The sequence below is a fragment of the Rattus rattus genome, chromosome 2 (assembly GCF_011064425.1).
Source record: "Rattus rattus isolate New Zealand chromosome 2, Rrattus_CSIRO_v1, whole genome shotgun sequence".
Taxonomy (NCBI): domain Eukaryota; kingdom Metazoa; phylum Chordata; class Mammalia; order Rodentia; family Muridae; genus Rattus; species Rattus rattus.
Genome location: NC_046155.1, coordinates 228,720,644 through 228,740,643, shown reverse-complemented (window position 1 = coordinate 228,740,643; position 20,000 = coordinate 228,720,644). Strand labels below are relative to the sequence as shown.

Genomic DNA, 20,000 nt, shown 5'->3' with positions numbered 1-20,000 from the left:
CAATCTGTCTGTAATCCCAGGCCTCAGGGGGTGAAGACATGTGATTCTCAGAGCAAGATGGTGAACTGGGAAATCTGGGTTTAGGGAGAATCTATTCTTCAGAAAATAAAGTGAAGAATGATGGAGGAAGATGGCCAGTGACAAGCTACACACACACACACACACACACACACACTCTCTCTCTCACACATACATACCACACACATACACTCATATACAAATACTCACAAAACACACACACATGGTCACCAGGACATGCATACATGTGAGCACATACATACATGTGAACATGCAAATAGACACACAGTCACAGCACATACATACACATGGACACAAACATGTGAACACACTAACACAAACTCACATATATGGTTACCAGCACATGAATGCACATGGGTGCACACAGGTGAACATGTGAACACACACATATATACTCAGTCATCAGTACACACACACACACATACACACACACACACACACACACACACACACACACACAGGTGTGCCCACACACACGGGAACATACAAATATAGACATGCACACCACATGCATACAGTATATATGTCTATGTCTTAAGACTGTCAGTCATTAAAAATGTGAATAATCTCTGTGAATCTTCTAGATGAAAACAGGGCACAGAGGAGCCCTCAATTTCTAAGCCATTCCCTTTTCCCTTCTTCCTGGACGGAGGGAGCATGGAGCCCTAGAGATCACCCTTCGGGGAAACGCTGACATGAGGACCTTGCTGAAGACCTTCCTCAGCCTGGCTGCTGCATCATAGAAAAGCTGCCTGTGCCACTACTCACTCCCCCGCCCCCTCAAAAGAATGTTCTGGATTCCTGGCCAGCATTTCCAGCGGAAGGGCGCCAAGACTCTAGGATTCCAAAAGTACTGCTGGAGATCGACCGTTGCATTATGGGAACAACCTTTGGATCTGGGTGAGCCCAGGTCCAGTCGCTCCAGTTATTTTCGGAAGGTGTCAAATTATCTCAGTTTCTCACCCAGAAAACAGGGAGCGACACTTACTCACTGGTGTATTTTTGGCCCCAAATAGTTAAACGACATAATTAGGAGAAACAATTCACACGTAGGCTTCCCATTTGCTCCATACTGGAAACTCCAGCAGAAAAACCAATAGCAAAGTGATCTGCTCTTGCTAATCTTTTTGATGTCTGAGGTCAGTTTCTGCTACTCTCCAACCAGGATAACAGGTTCCTCTCCCTGTGGGATGCTGGTGGCACTCTGACCTTCACTATACTTAGGGCACAGTGCTGAAGTCACTTTAGGACTAGCAAACGGGCTGTGAAGACTCTTGGCCACCACTCCCTTGCCCTTTGGGGAGGGGGAGAAGCCTCTTCAGTCACACTAGATAGAATCTCCACTCTGCAAGATCATTCAAATCATGCCCCCTAACTGAGAGCCATATTTAGATCTGGTGCAGATGAACCAGTGTCATCCTGAGTTTGTATTATATGTAACATAAAGATCCAACACCTGGTCAGCAGTGTTTAGGAGCGCATCTGTGGAGGAGGAATTGTTCAAAGTACAGTTTTAAAGGTGTGTCTATTTCTGTGGGAGCAGATGTAATAAGTCTTTATGGGTATCCGTAACATTTGGGGTCTTCTTGCTTTCTTCCCTGTGTAAAAATCCCCTAGGCTATAAAGTTTTAACCCTTAACTGTTGGGTGTGCAGATGTGTGTTTGCACATGTATGAACACATGTGTGCATGATGATAGCTACCATTGAGGGGGAAATGAATATGCTCATTTAATCGTGGCCTGGAGAAATGACTTGTGGTTTCAATGAAATGGCACAGAAAAACTCAGCCCTGTAAATGGACATAGTTTTGAAGTTCACTTGTAAGTCAGTACTTTGGAACATGGAACATGTTTTCTCATGGAAAAAAAAAAAGGTTTATAGATTCCTGGCCTAGCACACGAGAGATTGTTTGACTCCTACAGTTCCTGAAGCAAAGTTGTTATTATTGTTGTTGTTATTATTATTATTATTAATTTTGGGAAAACAATTTTCCACGGGAATGATTTTCAGAGTTCTACTGCTTAAGGGAGAGAGCCACTGACCATAAAATTTTAACTAGTCTCCTAAATCACACCGCCTTTTGCCCTTTAATAAATTACCAAGAAGAGCAGCTATTAATACCGCAAATTATTTCCTGAATACGTTAAGTTAAAATAATATTTCGTTCTCTGCTGTCATATGTACTTTCAAACTTTAGTAAAAGGGATCCCATGGAACAAAGGCAAGTCTCTCAGAACATCCATGGAGATAGACTAGGTCTGGTTTCTTGTCCGTTTCTTGGCTACTCTCTCGTGTCCAGGAGCCAGGTCAGCTGGCTCAGAGATGCTGTGAGCACGGTCCTCTTTTATTGTCATGGCAGACTTGTGCATCTGCTTTTCCTCCCGAGTCTTTACTTTTGCTTTAGTCTTTTCTTTAACTTGTCTTATAATTTAAGAGGAATCCGCAGTAAGGAATGAAATATAGGCTAGGCCACAGTGACCACAGGAATCAGAACCACATAACACCTGGAATATGCTAGAAGTTGTATAAATATATCACAGAGTCATGGTGCTATAAAGAACCTAAAAAGATTGTCTTACCTGTTCCCTGGCTTCCAGACAAGCCAACCATTCCTAACAGATGAGAGCTTCCCCTTCAGAGGGGAAGGGTGCTGTTGTCTTTAATCTTTTCTAGTAACCACCTATTTCAGTCAGATAATTGGATTAGCTTTTTATTTAAATTAGTTTATTCTGGATTATACCTATTTAAATCAGGTAGGGTTATCTACTCAAAACTCCCACGGTGCGTTCCACATTAGAATTCCATGTTCTTTCCCTTGGGATGTTCCTGAACATTCTAGTGGGCCTTTCTTCTGTTTCCTCTGGGCTGTTTGTATGCCTTCAACAGGGGCCACCTGAATCTAGAAACTGTCTTACAAGGTATCTAGGAATAATGTATGAAATACACACACAGTGGCATTTAGGGGTAATCTGATAAGCAGGCCCTGAGGCTTGCATACAAAGGAAGGTAAAATTTAATAACCGTAATAGCATCCTAAGAACATAGACTATTTATTTACAGTCATTTTCTTGTGGTTAGTAAGAAAAGATCCTAATCAGTCAAAGTAAGGGAATCAAAGGGGTTCTGTTGTTATTATTAAACATCTTACACATGAAACGTGACACACACACACCCCTTTCTGAAGCAGGGTCTCACCATGTAACTCGGGCTGGCCTACAACTCACTATATAGACCAGGCTGGCCTTCAACCCAGACAGATGGGCCTGCCTCTGCTTCCCAAATGCTGGGATTAGAGGCATGGTGGCACCACACCTAGCCTCAAAGCTTTAAATGCCAAACATACCTTTCATTCCTTGTGTTTAGTATGTATGAATGCATAGGTGTTCATAGTGTGTGCATGTGTATGAACACGCTCATGGAGGTCAGGGGATTTGACGGTTTCACAGTCTCTCTTCACCTTATTATTTGAAAAAGCTTATGCATGCAATGTGTGTACTATTTGTGTGTGTGAGTGTGTGTGTGCATGTGTGTAGGCACAGTTGTGTGTGTGTGTGTGAATACAGGTGTGTGTGTGTATGTGTGTGTGTACACACCTGCCACAGCATATGTACAGAGGTCAGAGAGCAACCATGGGAGTCGGTCCTCACTTTCCACTTTCCTTTGAGGTACGGTCTCTGCCAGTTTTTGCTGGTTTGTTTTTTCGTCTCTGGAGTGCTTGTGCCATGCCTTTACTTAGCTAGGGTTTTACTGCTATGAACAGACATCATGGCCAAGGCAACTCTTATAAAGGACAACACTTAATTGGGGCTGGCTTACAGGTTCAGAGATTCAGTCCATTGTCATCAAAGCGGGAGCATGGCAGTGTCCAGGCAGATATGGTGAAAGAGGGGCTGAGAGTTCTACATCTTTTATCTTAAGGTTGCTAGAAGACTGGCTTCTAAGCAGCTAGGGCAAAGCCCATGGCCACAGTGACATGCCTCACCCAATAAAGTCACACCTCCTAATAGTGCCATCCTCTGGGCCAAGCATGTACAAACTATCACATTGGTTCTCAGTATCACTCCTGAAAAGGAAGCAAGCACTCTTGCACACTGAGCCATCTCCCCACCTCGCCCCCACCTTCATTCTTGAACCTGGAGTTCCCTAAGTTGGCAACATGGGAAGCCCATACAGATCCAGAGATCCAGCTACCTCAGAAAACCCAATGCAGAGGTCACAGACTTTTAGGGCATTCATGTTTCATTGGCGATCTAAAACTAGAGAGTAAAAACAGGAAGTGGGACCAGGCTATAAAACTTCAAAGCCCACTCCTGGAAACATACATCCTCCGTCCAGGAAGACTCCAAGTCCTACAGTGCCATTAGCCAAGGACCAAAGAGTCAAACACGGGAGACTATGGGGGACAGTTCACATTCAAACCACAACAACCTGGTGTCAAAAAAGAAAAAGGGCTCTGTCACTTTAGAAACTTATATTATCCAATGGGGAGGGGCACTTACTAACAAGTCGAGATCACAATATTGAAATCTCAGCACACATCCGCTCTTCAGACATATTTTCCCCTTGGAGGTACATGTAATCATAGACGGAAGCATTCTGTCTAGATTTGGGGCATTCATATTGCCTTGGCCCTTTGTGTTTGTGCTAGGGAATCTGAACTCAGGCCCTCATGGTTTGCCCTGGGGGACAGGGGTGCAAACACTTCACTCAAAGAACCACTGCTCTAGTCTATGGGAACGATGCCCTTCTGTCTACAAGGGTCTGGTTTTACTCTCTACTTTCAGATTGCCAATGCAACATGCATGCCAGCCTCATGCCCCTGCCAGTTGTCGTGCCTCCGTGTCACGATGTGACTATCATCTCTGGAAGTGAGGGCCAAAATAAACCCTTCCCCTAGTTCCAATTGCTTTCATCAGGATATTTTATCAACAACAGGAACCAATACACATGTTGACAACAAGCTTTATCTTGCAAAAAAAAAGACCACTGAGAGTACAGTACCCTCATTTCCTACACGGGAGGCTCCACAGGTATAGTTGTCCTTATCTCTGCACAGTTTTACAAGGCAGGACAAGCTTTAGAACTTCCTGGCGGACAACAGTGACGTCATCCTGTCACAGGTGTATCCAGCTCTGTGTGTAGCTGTACCGAGGCAAAAAAAAGATCCTGCAAAGTGGGTGGATTCTTTTGCTTACACCGACCATAACAAATGCTCTGTATTCAAACTATATATACAAATGTTATATTTCCTAACGCATGTTTGGAAGCCAAGACTCGATGAGCTTATTACAATTAGACTCTTATTCTGCATCAACCAACCAGATTTCCTGAACACACAAAACAAGGTTTTCTCTTTACTCTAAAGATTTAGGATACCGATGAGAAATTGCGAAGGAAGGAATGCTAAACGAAAAATTTCTCAGTTTGACTGTGAAGACGTTAGCATTATTTATATAATTCAGTGGTTTAAATATTTGAGATTGTATGTTTAATCGACTTTAGCAAATTAGACCGTGGTTAATGTACATAGTCCATCAGACCCAACAGAAGTATTCACTTAGGCAGGCTTCCTGGGTTTCAGATTCCCCGCAGAAATCCTATTTTAATTTTCCTTCTGTGCTCTGACAAAAAAAACACAGCACGCAATGGAAACTTCAGCATGGAGGATACCCTGTGTAAGGCACCCACCAGTTATGATTTGACAGCGTGAAGTTCAACTTACTTGTTCATTTTTAGTAAGCCTGGTTTTGTTGTGAATGTCTGACGTGACCAAATTGAAGCCGTGCTTTTCTGACAAGATTCTCAGAAGCAGGACCACGGTGCGACTGCCACACTTGCCGACTCTGTTGTACACCACCTGGCTGGGGAAGGGAAGGACCTGGAAGGAGAGAAAGAGAAGCAACATGAAATGTGGGCGAAGAAGCGAGTCTTTCCTCCAAGGGACAACAACATGTGTTGGACACATAAACGAGAAGTGTCTCCATCAAGCTAGTGGAAGAGAAGGCGGGGCTAGCGTGTAGATATATTCCCTCATAATATTTTCAGAGAGAGAGAGAGCTGTCCAACTGCACTCATTCAGACTTGATACTGATCACATTTCATGACATTTGTCTATAAAGCATGATGGTGGACTGGCTTCAAAAGGATAGCAGGGAAGTGTGTACTTTTAGGAAGAATGTCTGTCTGTTTGTTTGTTTGTTTGCAAGGCATGTTTTATTAGACCAGCTTAATAAGAGAAAACATAGTGACATTAAAAACTATGTAGAGGCTGGGTGTGGTAGCCCATGCCTTTAATCCCAGTACTCAGGAGGCAGAAGCTGGTGGATCTCTGCACTTTGAATGACAGCCTGGTCTACACAGTTGAGTTCCAGGACAGCCAGGGCTATATAGTTCGACCCTGTCTCAAACAAACCCAACAAAAGTGATGTAGAACTCATGTCATTACATTTAAACATATAAACAGAACAATTTAAAGGATTTAAATGGTTATTAGATCCATGTTATAAAAGCATCGCCACCATCAAGTTCCAGAAATTGTCATCATTAGCTGGAGACTCCCATATATATGTTAGCAAACGCTTCCCTTTCCCACGCCATGCCAAGCTCCTGGCACCATACACATAGGTTCTGTCTCATTGTTTCACTTGGAGGGTCCTAGAAAAATCACGTAAATGAAAGAAAACATGTGTCTTTTATGTCTGATTTTTACTTAGTAGACTGGTCTCCAGTGACCGCTACGCTGTAGAATGACTCAATACTCTGCCATCCTGAATGGCTGGATGCCATTGCAATACACGAACAAACTGGGCTCTGTTTATACATCAGTTGACGGACAGGTGAATCACTTCCACTTTTGGTTGCCGTGAGTAACGCTGTTATGACGATATGCGTACATGCTTTTGTGTGGACATGTGTTTCCAATTCTCTTATGTACATACCTATGAGAGGAGCTCGGAGACCCGCAACAACCCAACGTTTAGGTTTTGTGCAACTGCCAAAACGTTTTCAATACAGCTGCACTGCTTTTACTCCCCCGGCAATGTACAAGTGTTCCAAACTCTCCATATCCGTGCCAACTTTTGCTACGGCCTGTTTTTGTGTTTTTATTTTTTATTATAAACATCCCAGTGGGTGTGAAGTGCTATCTCATTGTGGTTTTGAGTTGTATTTCCCCAGTGGCTAATAGTGTTGATCGTCATGGTGTGTGTGTGTGTGTGTGTGTGTGTGTGTGTGTGTGTGTGTGTGTGTGTGCGCACGTGCGTGTGCGTGCATGTGCGTGCGTGTGCATGTGTGTATGCGTGTGTGTGTGCGCGTGCACATGCATGTGTGTGTGTCTGTTGGTTGTTCATTATTTTCTTTGTATAAATGTATATTTAAAGTTTTTAATACTGTCAAGTTGAACTGCCTTTTTATAGATAAATTTACAGAGTTTTGTGTTCACACCTTCTCTTTATTTGTAAAGAAGTGAGTTGCAAATGTCTTTCTCATCCTTTGGTTGTCTTTTCACTTCCATGATGGGGTCCTTAAAGGTCTAACAGTTTTAAGTTTATTTGGATCCATTTATTTGGCTGTTTGTGCTTCAGGCTTGGTCTAAGATAATCCCCATTTTCTTCTAGGAGGTCTTCGCTTTAGTCCCAACAATTTAGCTCTTTGCTTTGAGTTTATTCTTTGTATGGCATTGGGTACAGCCCAATTTTGTACATTTGCAGATGGCTATCAAATTGTCCCAGCCACATTCAGTGAAAGGCTTCTTCTTTCTTCATTTGTCAACCTTACTGACAATCTCCTGGATGGCATAATAGTTTCTGTTAGGATAACTTTGATGTAAGTTTTGAAATTAGGAAAGTTCTTTCAGTTTTGTTCCTTGATTGTGTTTTGTTCCTTGATTGCTGGTCACTGTGGGTCCCTTACATCCCCAGAAGAAATGTCCAAAGAAACCTTTCTCCAAAAACCAAAACAAGCTATTGAACTTTTAGTAGCAATTCCATTTAATGTATAGAAGAGTTTGGGGATGAACACTATGCTAACAATATTGTCTTCCACTCATGAACACAGGTCGTTCTTCTAAGGATTCTACTTTTTAATTCGTTTCACTGACATTTTATAGTGTTCAGCCTTTAGAGTCTCAACGTACTCTTCTTGATGCCTTATGGATAGAATGATTTCCCTAATTTTATTTCTGGATGGCTTATGACCAGGAATACAGCTAACTTTTATATATTGATCTTAAATCCCGTCATTTTGCTCACTCATTAACGAGCTCGAAAGGTTTCTCCCACGTGGGATTTTCTACATGTAAGATGGTGTCATCAGCAGGTTATATTTTTAACTTCATCCTTTCCAACATGGCTCTCTCTGATTCCCATTCCTTTCCTGATTACCCAGCGACGATGATCTTGATTGGCTACAGAAGCGTTATTGAAAAAGCACCTATGATTAAATATTTATACCACTAGTAAAGTCATCATTTCCAACTGGAATGCTCCGCACTACGCACTAATAGATATGCAATAATCGAAAGCTTCTTTCATTTAGCATTTTCCATAACAGAAGGTCGCAAGAAAGTCCCCCCAAAAGGACACAGCACAGCACGGACAAGCGACAGACAAACACACTCAAAACTCTCCTCTACAACTACAAGGTAACTTACTGTCTTGAAGTGGCTTACAGAAACGAACTTAGAAACAGCCACAGTATCTGTGCCATTCACTCAGTAGCCAGGCCCATGCCAATGCTATACAATTCCTCCCACTCCTATTGTTCTCTTATAGCCACATCTTTAGGGCCAGCCAGTGCTTCCTATGTGTCCTCCCCAGAATGCACTTTGTATAGACAAAGGGCCATAGCACATGGCAGAAGCTAAGCACATCTTGACCACTCTGATAAAATTTAATGTGCGGTCTAATGTTAATGTGATGATTCTGGTAAAACTTGACATTGGGAGAATATTCAAATCCAGACCCTCCTTCTAAGAAACTACTCACAAAAGTTACCACAATAAAAGAATAGTTGTGGTAATAGGCCTTCCCTTCGAATGTTATCATTGAGTACCCTCCATCAAAGTCTGTTCTCTGGTAACTATGGTAACCCAGATATTTAGAGATCAGGCATGCTTGCAGGTATAAGCATGAGTCAAGGAGGCTGACCTAGGTTGTCAAGGTTAGCATGGAAATGTTAATACAGTGTTTGTTGTCTGGTCCTTCAGTATAGCCAGAGTAGGTACCAACATCAGCTGTGACATAAACTGCCCACATAAACACAGAGCCCAGTTCCTCTGTAGAAATAAATTGCTTTATTCTGGTAAGCTGGATCTATAGACCAAGGCTAAGCCTGTCAACTTGAGTTGGATCCCAGTGACTCCCATGGCAGAAGGAAAGGGTCAACTCCTTATCATGGTCATCCGCCTTCCACACATAATTTCCCATACTCCTAATAAGTAAATGACACACAGCATGTATACATTCTCCCCCACACATAACAAATAAATAATGGTAAAAGGAAAAAAAAAAGGAAGAAATTACTTGAATTGGCCTTCCCCAACTTGTAACACAATAGCAGTTGCTGAAGAGAACTGTTACATGTGCATTTACAGCCTAGAAGAAGTTCCGGGTTTTGATGTAGGTTTATACCAAGACTGCAGGCATATCTAAGACAGATTAAAGGAGGAAGGTGGGCACCTGGTAGAGACCGTCTGTGAAAGCATCCTTCCTCCTGAATTGCTTAGAGAACTGATATAGAAGCATGCTGACCATTGTACAGCTTCCTTATGCTAATAACTAACAGTCAGGATACCTTTAAGTTAGTGATTAATCAGTCTTTAAAGCCATTAATGCAGGGCTGGAGAGATGGCTCCGTAGTTAAGAGCACACTGACTGCTCTTCCAGAGATCCTGAGTTCAATTCCTAGCAACCACATGGTGGCTCACAACCATCTGTAATGGGATCTGATGCCCTCTTCTGGTGTGTCTGAAGACAGCTACAGTGTATGCCCATATATGAATAATAAGCAAATCTTTAAAAAAAACCATTAATGCATCACACATCACTTTCATTAGTGTTGCAGAAAATCTCAAATAATGGGCCAAGATATTTAGCATTATAAGAGGAGCTTACATATGATCAAAAATCGCAGCACCATGACAGCAGCAATACCTACAACAATAATGGAAAAGAAAGTGTTTTGGGACATTGTCCTCCATGTGTAATTTGCCGCTGGACTCTGAACTATCTACTTGAACAAGGTTGGTCCTGTTGACTTTTCATCATGGAGGAGGGGCTATGTGGCACCATAGCACGCCCCCCACCCCCAGATTTATGGGCAGTTATAGATTTCTAGGAGAGAGGTATCATGAGGTCCTACCCTTCCCCAAGATTGTAGGCACTTATGGGCTACTAGGGAAGAGGTTTCAATAGGTTCTGTTTCTTCCTATAAGTGTTTTAGGTAGTTAACTTTTGCTGGGGGAGTGAGGGCATCAGGAGACCATGCCTTCCCCTGAGGATAAACAGACAATCGACCTTTGCCAGGGAGATTTTGCCTACTTAGTGGTGTAGCTGCTTAGCGAGTTGTCTAGGCACTTGTAAGGAATCAGAGTTAAACCCCTTGCTTTACCAGGCTAGACTTGAGTGAAATCGTTTCTAGAGTCTGTCACTGGCATCCTTCTAAGGATGAACAGATATATGTTCTCCGGCCCTAGGAAAAGGCCTCAAAACAAGGAAAGAAACCCAACATCCTCACTATGGCTATTTTCGGTTAACACTGTCCTAAAGCCACATAATGGGAATTGGGGAATATGGCATCCCATAAGGCCTCTCAAATCACAATTTGGCCTTCAGAGACACAGTATGATACACCGTCATACACAGACCTCTCTCCAAATTCAAATAGTTTATCCCAAACAATCTAGGAGAAGCTCTTAGGATGAGCAGAGAGGCAGGCTCAACCAATATGTTGTTTTTGCGTACTGTTAAGTGAACAGTAAAAAAAATGGGTTCATAACTGTTCTTGGGAGAAATACAGATTTGCTTCTGAAAGACTGCTTTAAAAACCCATCTGACCATCTGTTTGAAGGGTTTGGAAAGATTGTGGAAAAGAGACTACTATATTTAATAGAAGATTGATCCTGTCCTAGCCCCTGTGCTGTGTAAAATGTTTTAAATTAATTTCTAAAGGTTTTTATACATGACTACAGTTTATCCATCATGTCTACACCCTCCTTTTCCCCTCTCCAATCCCTCCACAATTCCTTCCATTACCTCTCAAATTCATGAACTCTTCTTTAATTATTATTGTCACATATATGCACACATGCTTATATATATGTATAAACATACTGAGTTTATTTATAGTTAATGTTCCTACTATGTGCATGCATTTTAGGGTTGAACACTTGGGATTGGATGATCTATCAGGGAGCTCATCTTAAAAAAAAAAAAAAGACACTCCCTTTGTCAACCAATAATCGCCTGTCGCAAATCTTTATAGTCATCATTAACAATCAAATAGCCTCATTGTCTTTTAATCTAGCTGTGCATTTCTCTAAGAACTTATGTAACCAAACAGCTTAAGTAACACTATTAACCTCTATGTCACTCCCTGTCCACCCTCCTCTTCTCCACAGACCATAGCTCCTAGAACAATGGGGTCCGATGTTAGAAGCAACTCAAGAATAACTCATGCATTCTGACCTGGGACCCAGGACTATCACCCAGCACAGTCCAATCTGTTCCATTTGGACATTTGTCAGTCCACCCTCAAACCCCTGCAGGAGAGTGGGATCCTATCTACAGGAATGAAATAGAGCCCAGAGAACTCAAGTGCCATTTCCAAGGTCACAAATCATGTAAGTCACTCGGAATAGTTAAAGCCCAGCTCTCAGCTTTTCTCATCCTTAGGCCCACACCCTCCTTACTATGCCATCAAATCAAAAGGCAGAGGGAGCTCTTTGCTGCAGAAGTCCCATTTCTTTTCTTGGGTCCTGCGTGTAGCTAACCTCATTAAGCATGCTATTTTTTCAGCAGTCTCCATGGGCAACATCACTGACGTGTCACTCAGATATCTAAGTGGAAATGACAGAAGTTGATTAGACTTTTCCTCCACCCTCAAGACTCATTCTAAGGAACTAATGCAAGCTCATGGTGTCAACACCACTAATCAGAGGAGGAGGAAGTAGACTCGGCCTCCACATCGCTCCTTCTTCTACTGTACCCTTGACAGTGACATGCATGGTTGTCTCGGGCATTGTGAGCACCTTCCACTAAGAAAAGCAGAAAAACAAGAGATAGTAACTTATAAGGCAATGTATATAAAATCCTTAATGTACCCAAAAAGGCAAGCAAATCCTTTCAAACCATATGCTTAGCGACTAGGAGGAGATGCTACGTTACAGAGCCCATTTACATCAATAGGCGTTTGCCAATGGTTGGGTAGGGGATCGACATCCCTCATTTGAAGAATCGCACTAATTTCTATGCACAAGTTCTGGATTCATACTCCTGCTCTGGGTGCCCTAGAGAGAAGCGTCTACCAAAAGCCTTCATTGTTGCTACCTCCAATAATTCTTCAAGTTTGGCTGGTATGGGTATATGAATGTTATGTCTGTGGTTTCTGCTTTATGGCCAATTTGTAAAAGTGAAGGAGACTCCAGAATATTTCCCTCTATGAATTATGTATTTTTGTGTTTCTGCCTTGTGAGTTCTGCAAATGCCACAACCCCCCAGAGCCTGACAGGCCCAAGTGGAACATGCCAAACAAACAGAAGTCCTTCCAAATCCTAAGCACAGCAGTAACTACCACCAGATGACAGCCGCAAGTGCAAGGGCTTATCCCACGCTGGGAAGTGGAGCGGGGAGGGAGAAAGGGGTTTGAGGCAGAAGATAACGTGGTCTGGGTTAAGACTTCAATGGTCTTTGACGACAGGACTCTTGTAGGGGGTAGCATTATTAAAGTGCTAATGTTGCTGCCAAGCTTAAATCTCTGCAAACTACCATTTAATATAATAACGTGGCTTTCAAATGGCTGAATATTCTAGTTCTTTATAGAACTTTATCCCCTGTACTGAGGTTCACTGGATGAAGAGAGTTTCAGGCGGTGGTTCTCAACCTATGGATCCCAAACCCTGGGTTGTTGAGTGACTTTCGTAGGAATCACCTAAGACCATTGGGAAATGCAGACATTAAGACAATTCATAAAAGTAGCAACAAAAACAATCTTATGGCTGGGTGCTTACCACAATGTGAGGAAATCTATTAAAGAGTCTCAGCCTTATGAAGGTTGAGAACCAGCGTGTTAGGGTAAGGACTGGGAATTCTAAATGGCACTCAGGGGCCTTTGTTAGTAGGCAGTGCTGCTACAAAGACTCCTACCCTTTGTGTATCAAAGTGATTTAAAGGGCTTCCGTGGCTTACAAGATGAAAGCAGGGAGAACATTCCCTGCATGATCCCAGCCAGGCCTGGAGAGCTGTATCTAGCGTGGGCACCAGGGGTCGTGTCTCCCTGTGGATCGGCAGTTGTGATTCACCTGAGCACGTGTTATTGATTACACAGCCCTTGATGAATGTCTACTCACCCAGATGGGCTAGAGACCAGGTGTGCTGCTTAACTGAACGTGTCATTAACTGAAACCCTCATCAAACGCCGTCGTGGTGTCACACCTTTAAAGCCAATGCTGTACTGAATAGGAACAGACTTTCCTCAATGAACGGAATTGTGCTTGGTGACTCTCCAGAATTTCCACGTCATAGTCAAACAGACCAAAAGCAGGAACGGCCACAGTCTGAATTTATTCCTGTTATGCACAGTCCAAAAACCCACTAAGCTAATCCACATTTTAAAGTTTCCCATAATATCACGGTGCCGGCGACTTCACACCTTCACGACTAGGTTTTCTTCATCTGTGAAAGGGAAGGGCCGAATCACCATCTACTAAATCATCTTCCAAAGCTCATACGTTATTGGGTTAAGTCTGTGTTTTTGTCAACCCAAATGCTTTTAAATTTTCCAGTCTTCCATGGGGACTCACAAGAGGGAGAAGAGCAATTGGTAGCCCTAGACATCTGTACGACCTACAAACCAGAACAATGCGAAGCCCAGGAAGCTAAAATAAGTGGTACAGTAGTGGTGCTTTTCTATTTTGGGCCACTACAAATTGAACTTAATTGATCAATGGGAGGGAATTTGTGCAGGGTACTGCAAACCCAGCTACCTATACATGGCTGGAGAGGTAAGGCTAGAGAGACACAAGAGGAGAATGTACCACTGCCACTTTCCTAAACTAATATAATTTCTAGATGTGTTCTAAATACTTACCTTTATACCCACAGAGGATGAAGTACTCAGCCTTCATCAAAGACGCTCTTCTCTTCAACGGATGGTCAATATTCAGAAAGTACATGACAAAGGGGTGCCTAACCTCAACGGATACATCTATGACCCAACCCATATGTGTGGAAGAGAGTTATGGGAAGGGTTTAAGGACCAGAGGACAAGTATGTCTGAGGCAAGAAAATGTCCTCTGTATAGGACGGGGGAATTTCACTCAGGAAATTTTGACACTATGGTTGCTTGAACTACAGCTGCACAAGGGCGATACTAGTTGACATGCCAACATGGACGGGGGAAGGTTTGCAAGGTCTCACGTCCAGATAGAGCTAGAGGTGGGCAATGGCGTCTGAGAGAGGGAGAAGAGGTTTTGTCCAGGGACTTTCACAAAGACTGTCTAGTTCCAAGTGGTTATCCATGGATACACCCACACATAGGCAACGCTAAACCATGTGTGTATGTGTGTGCATGGGTGCGTGTGCATGCTCGGGTGCATGTATGGCATGTAGCAATGAAAAAGAAGAGATTGAGAATTTAAGAGGGGGTGAGAACAAAGAAGTTGCGGGAAGAGGGGAGGGCATGAATGATGTAGGTGCAGTGTTCATGTATGAAGTTCTCAGAAAAACTTAGATTTTGCCACGATTTGTTATGAAATATATTCAAAACAGAAAGAAAACAAAACCACCCACTAAAGATTCAGTGATTTATGCCAATAACACGGTTTCCAGTTTCACAAGTGTACACACTGCTATTTTGAAAGTGTAGGCATCTTTCTATCTGTCTTATTCTTGTCCGAGCTTGTCATGTAATATATTTACCTTAATCTCTTACCTTGTTTTCTCATTTTAATCAGCTCCCTGTATTTAAGATTACTACCAAAGCTTTCTAAAACTTAGGACTGAGACTCGCTGACCTCTGCTCATCAGTGAGCCCATGCCATGTCCTTGACGTATGAGAATATATATACTGCTATATGTGTAGATGGGCACTACCCCACTGCCTTGTCTTTTCTTATTACCAATACCGCTTCTGCTCTCGGGATGCCTTTCCTCCATCCTTAAAGAGGAAACACAGAGGACCCATTTAAGAATCCCATTTCCCCTCAGCATGACCCTTGGATACAAAGTTCCTCCTAGCCACAAGGCTGAAATGGCAGCCTTGTGCTCCTCTAATTCCTCATTCACAACCTATCTTCTCTCAGACGCTGCCAAATCTCAACCTTACGCTTCCCCTCCCCCGCTCCCACTCAGTGCTGCTCTCCGTCTAATGCTATCTATAGAACGATAAATATAGCTAATGGGTCCATCTGGGTCTCTCTGTGACACACAGAGCGGACAATTAATAATGTCCCTGTCTATTAATAAACAGGATGAAGATATTAAGAGTGCTTATCATTATAAAGCATGTTCTTTTGGTTCTCTTCCAAACCTAGAGGGAAGTCTATGACTTCTCGTCTAATTTGCAACGTTAGATAAGAAAAAGTATAGCAGAGAAGTCAGCTCCCTGGATGGCTGGAAGTCATGAGATGTTGTTGGTATCCTCTGTGGTTCTGTTGCTCTAAGAGGTTAAGGGAACTTCTGAAGAAGTTAAGAGCGCTTCTGAACAAGTCCTTCTGTCTAACGTTTCCTCAAGCATACACTGCAGCAGGGAAGCTGAGGACTCTATAGTTCCCTTCCTACTTACACCCCATGTTGTGAAGTGAGGGCTACATGGGGTTGACAAAACCCAGCGGAGTGTGGTGTGATAACTTGCACTTCTAAATATCTACGTCTTCATCTCTGCCTTCTACAACATCATTACTTTCCCACAGCCGTCAAAAGAGAGGACGTTTTCACAAGGAAACAAAGTTTCGTTTTTGTATCTTTTAGGTTCTGTTTTGTTTTTTGGATGCCAGAAGATAAAGCTCCCACCATTGGTGCTTTGGAACCTTCTTCACTGCTCAGCTTGATGAAGAATTCATGCCTCTGATGACATTAACTGAACGCCATCCGGGCTGTGGTAGAGAAGAAGATAGATACCTGCGAAGCTCAAATGAATGGACGTACAGAAAATTTGCATATTTAAAAAGGAACATTCATTTTGAATTCTGAATCACTCTGTTTCTCTCCTTGGCCAGCACACAAATCACAGATGGAAAAAAAAAGTCCCTAAAAATGGTATCTAATTACCAAAAAGGTTATAATTACAAAAATTCAGACGGCTCAGATGAAAGAAAGCATGCCTATGAAATACTAAGGACAACAAAGACCATATACCACACTTATGAGGCATGAGGAGTGGGGGTGGGGGTCGGGTAAAACAGCAGAGGTCAAGTCTTCTCAGAGGAATATTCCCAAATGCTTCTGGGACTTAGTCTTCCCTTTGCATGTATCTGGTGGCCCTGCTAGGACTGTGCTTGGTTCCGCTCCCCACTCTTCTCAGCCCTTCAGACCTTTGCGGTTTGTCCTATCAACAGCCCAAGGAGGAACCCAGCGGAGCTGCACAGCTGTGTGCAAGGTCATCCTGCCGCATCTTGCCTGTGTATTGGATGTGCTGATGTTCTCAAAGTCACGTGGGTGCCACTACCGCCGTCAATCTGGGTCCTAGCTGCTTCCGATACCTTCTTATATGCTGTGTGTCCGACCCCACAAAAGTTCTCACGAGACAAAACTCTGGGAATGAGAACTGCGGATTTCCTAGTGTTGATGGAGGAAGACTCGGGGGCCTCATGTGGAGCTGTTCTATTTTGGGTATTAATTCAATTGGTCCTTTGCATTAACTTTTGAATCACAATATGTGACTGGGAAAAACGCATTGGGTCAGACGATTTTACCACTAGACTCACACACTTGGTTTGGCCCCATTGAGATCTTTAAGGCATCTCTTAATCACATGCATCTTCAAGTTAAATTGGCCTAAGGAGGTGCCTTAGTTTATATGGACTCCTGTCATTTAAGTCTACTCCTCAAGCTTGGTTTGAAACTTTGTTTCTTTATTGTAGTCTTCTATCTAGCTACAGACTTACCCTTTAAGCCCAGTCTGAAAACTCCCTTACTATAACGAAATAGAGAAGTATCCGTTATTGATTGGTTCCATAATTCCTATCAGGTATTGTTGGCAAAGGTCAACCGCTCCATTCAGAATCGTCTCCTCTGGCTGCTGGGGGAGAAACAGACGGTCCATTCTTCCACAAGGAAAAAGCTGCCATCACTGTTACGAGCACAAAGCTGGGGGAATTGCTTTGAGGATACTTGGGTGCTATTACTTTTCTCTGCCACCAAGGCACTTGGTAAAGACAGTAAAAAAAAAAACCTGACATTGCCTGTTGGGAACCACACCATCATTTTCCATGAAAATGTCTCAATTACATTCTAGTTTTCATGAGTTGTGAATTTGCAGCCAGAAACTTATTCTTGGATTCAACTGATCATTGCTTAAATTCCTTAGCTAACCTTAAAGTTTTTATAACATAACCCACATTTTTTAAAATAGTGTGGCAGATTGGCAGGTTTCTAACCAATCGTGCTTCCTCCGGTTACCCGCAGCATCGCCTCCTCTCCATGGACCCCAAGCTTAGTCATAGGGTTTCCTTTGGTTGATGAGGAATTAATTAAGTACCCCACAAACAGAGCCTCATTAAAAAAAAAAAAACTTACATGCTGGGGCCCCGACTCCTCATGCTTCCCAAGCCTTGGGAAAAGTTGGGCCAGCCTCCCAGAGAGACAACAGGAAATACTGAGAATTCTGTGATCAAATGCAATAAACAGGCATTGAGCTCTTGCTAAGTGCCAGTCACTTGGCTAGTAACAGGCAGTTAACTGAATTGTAATTATTTTACTGTCTGTCTCCGACAGGGCTCTAGATCCTCTTGCTCCAGTAGCCACATCTGCTTCCTTTCTCTTGTGATTTTTACAACTCAGATTAATAGCTACCACGTAAGAAATCACTGAATGAACAGACACAGAGAGTTACAAGGAATCTCCTGCCCCGTGCGAAATCATACTTTAACTAAAGACACAAATGTACACACTGTGAACACTTACTCTCAATCAGTGTTCTGGACCCCGGGGTCTAGAGATGTGAATTTAACCATCCAAGCCAGAGTAGCGCCTGCATGTGACTAAGCCTGGCCTCTCACTTCACGTACTGCACCGCCTCTGTGCGTTAAACTTTGGTTGGATTCCATCTAAAGAACAGGCAACACAAGGTTAACTAACTCTATATTTACATAGTGATTCCTCTTATTTGCAAGACTTACCATGATTAACCAATTGGTGATCTGCTGCTGAGGATAGGAGTCCTTTCCCTCAGAGTAAAACTTGAATCAAGTCAAGTTTCTAATAAAGAGGAAGATGTGGTGAAAGAATGCATAAAGGGACAAATAACCAATAATGTTGATGATTCCCTGAACTCAAGGCAACCCTATCCTTGGTTCTCTGAACAACCATTCATGGAAACCCCATTTTTTAATCTACAGACAAGGAAGTAAGGAGGAGGCCCCGGGAGGTCTGTAAACCTTGGGCAAGGGTCCATTGTTAGCTCCTGTGTGTACACCTGAACTATCACCTGCCCTAGCACAGGTGTGCTGACAGCTGGAGAAGAGCAAAGATGGCATACACTTCTCCTTTACATAAAAGGACATCACTCCCATCCAATGAAACGGGATGGAGAATCAGCAACCAGGCAAACTTGAACCATAATGTTAGCTTCCGATGTGAATCCAGGATTCATAAGATATTCTTAGCCAGAGATGGTAATAAGATATTTCAATTATTCTCCAATAGAAAAATGTCACACAGCCTACATGTTGGCAGCTTTTAACAACTGCATTTTTTTTTTTTTTTTGGATAGATGTGCCATGGAATCTAGACCTGATCCACAAACAAATGGGGATCTGATCAAGCAGAATCCTTTCCCCACTGCCACCATCTCTCTCTCTCTCTCTCTCTCTCTCTCTCTCTCTCTCTCTCTCTCTGTGTGTGTGTGTGTGTGTGTGTGTGTGTTTGCTTATACTCATTCTCCTTGGTTACTTGGTGCTGAGTAAACAGATTTTTTTCCCCCCAGAAATCTTCAAGTCAGAGGAAAATTCTCTCCCTAGAGTAAAGGCTATTCAGGCAATCAAAGTGATATATCAAATAAAATAAATCATTCTTTGAAAGAAGATTTTTTTGCATAAAACTCACACAAACGTTTGCCATTTCACCAGGGCTTCGCTAGGAGGCAAGAAGATGTCCATTTCAGAGCAGTTAACTGTCCTGAGTCAAGAGAGCCCCAAACCACTAAACAGATATAACATTTCTCTTGCCCATAATTAGTGAGGGGTTGGATCTGACTAAGCAACAAGAAGACACTTTTGTCAGAAGAGCTCACATCAGGATGGATAAGTGAGATAAAACAGGAAAAGTTAAAATGTAAGGAGGAGTTACAATTTTAAGAGGCAATCATAGGTGTTAGAGGCCCTGTTGGGATATTCAATTTTGCTGTGGCTTTTAGCCTAATGCAAATGCATACCTTTCTTCTTTGCATTTTTAATGTTTATAATTTAAAATGGCCTTAGGTGTCATGGGTCTCTGCTGGCTGTGCCCCAGGTAGACCTAGCATAAAAGCAAACTCAAGGTCAACCCAACTTGTACAGAAATGCTGGCCAACTCAGTTATGGTAAAGA

General features: G+C 42.7%; 1 protein-coding gene across 2 annotated transcripts in view; it reads right to left on the bottom strand.

Moving 5' to 3' along the window:
* Ust (uronyl 2-sulfotransferase) overlaps positions 1-20,000 on the bottom strand; it is a 296,926-nt gene that overhangs the window by 110,853 nt on the left and 166,073 nt on the right. For both annotated transcript variants that reach the window (XM_032894994.1, XM_032894995.1), the window contains one exon: positions 5,763-5,918. In XM_032894994.1, the coding sequence (XP_032750885.1) occupies positions 5,763-5,918 (156 nt within the window). The remainder of the gene's footprint in view (positions 1-5,762; positions 5,919-20,000) is intronic.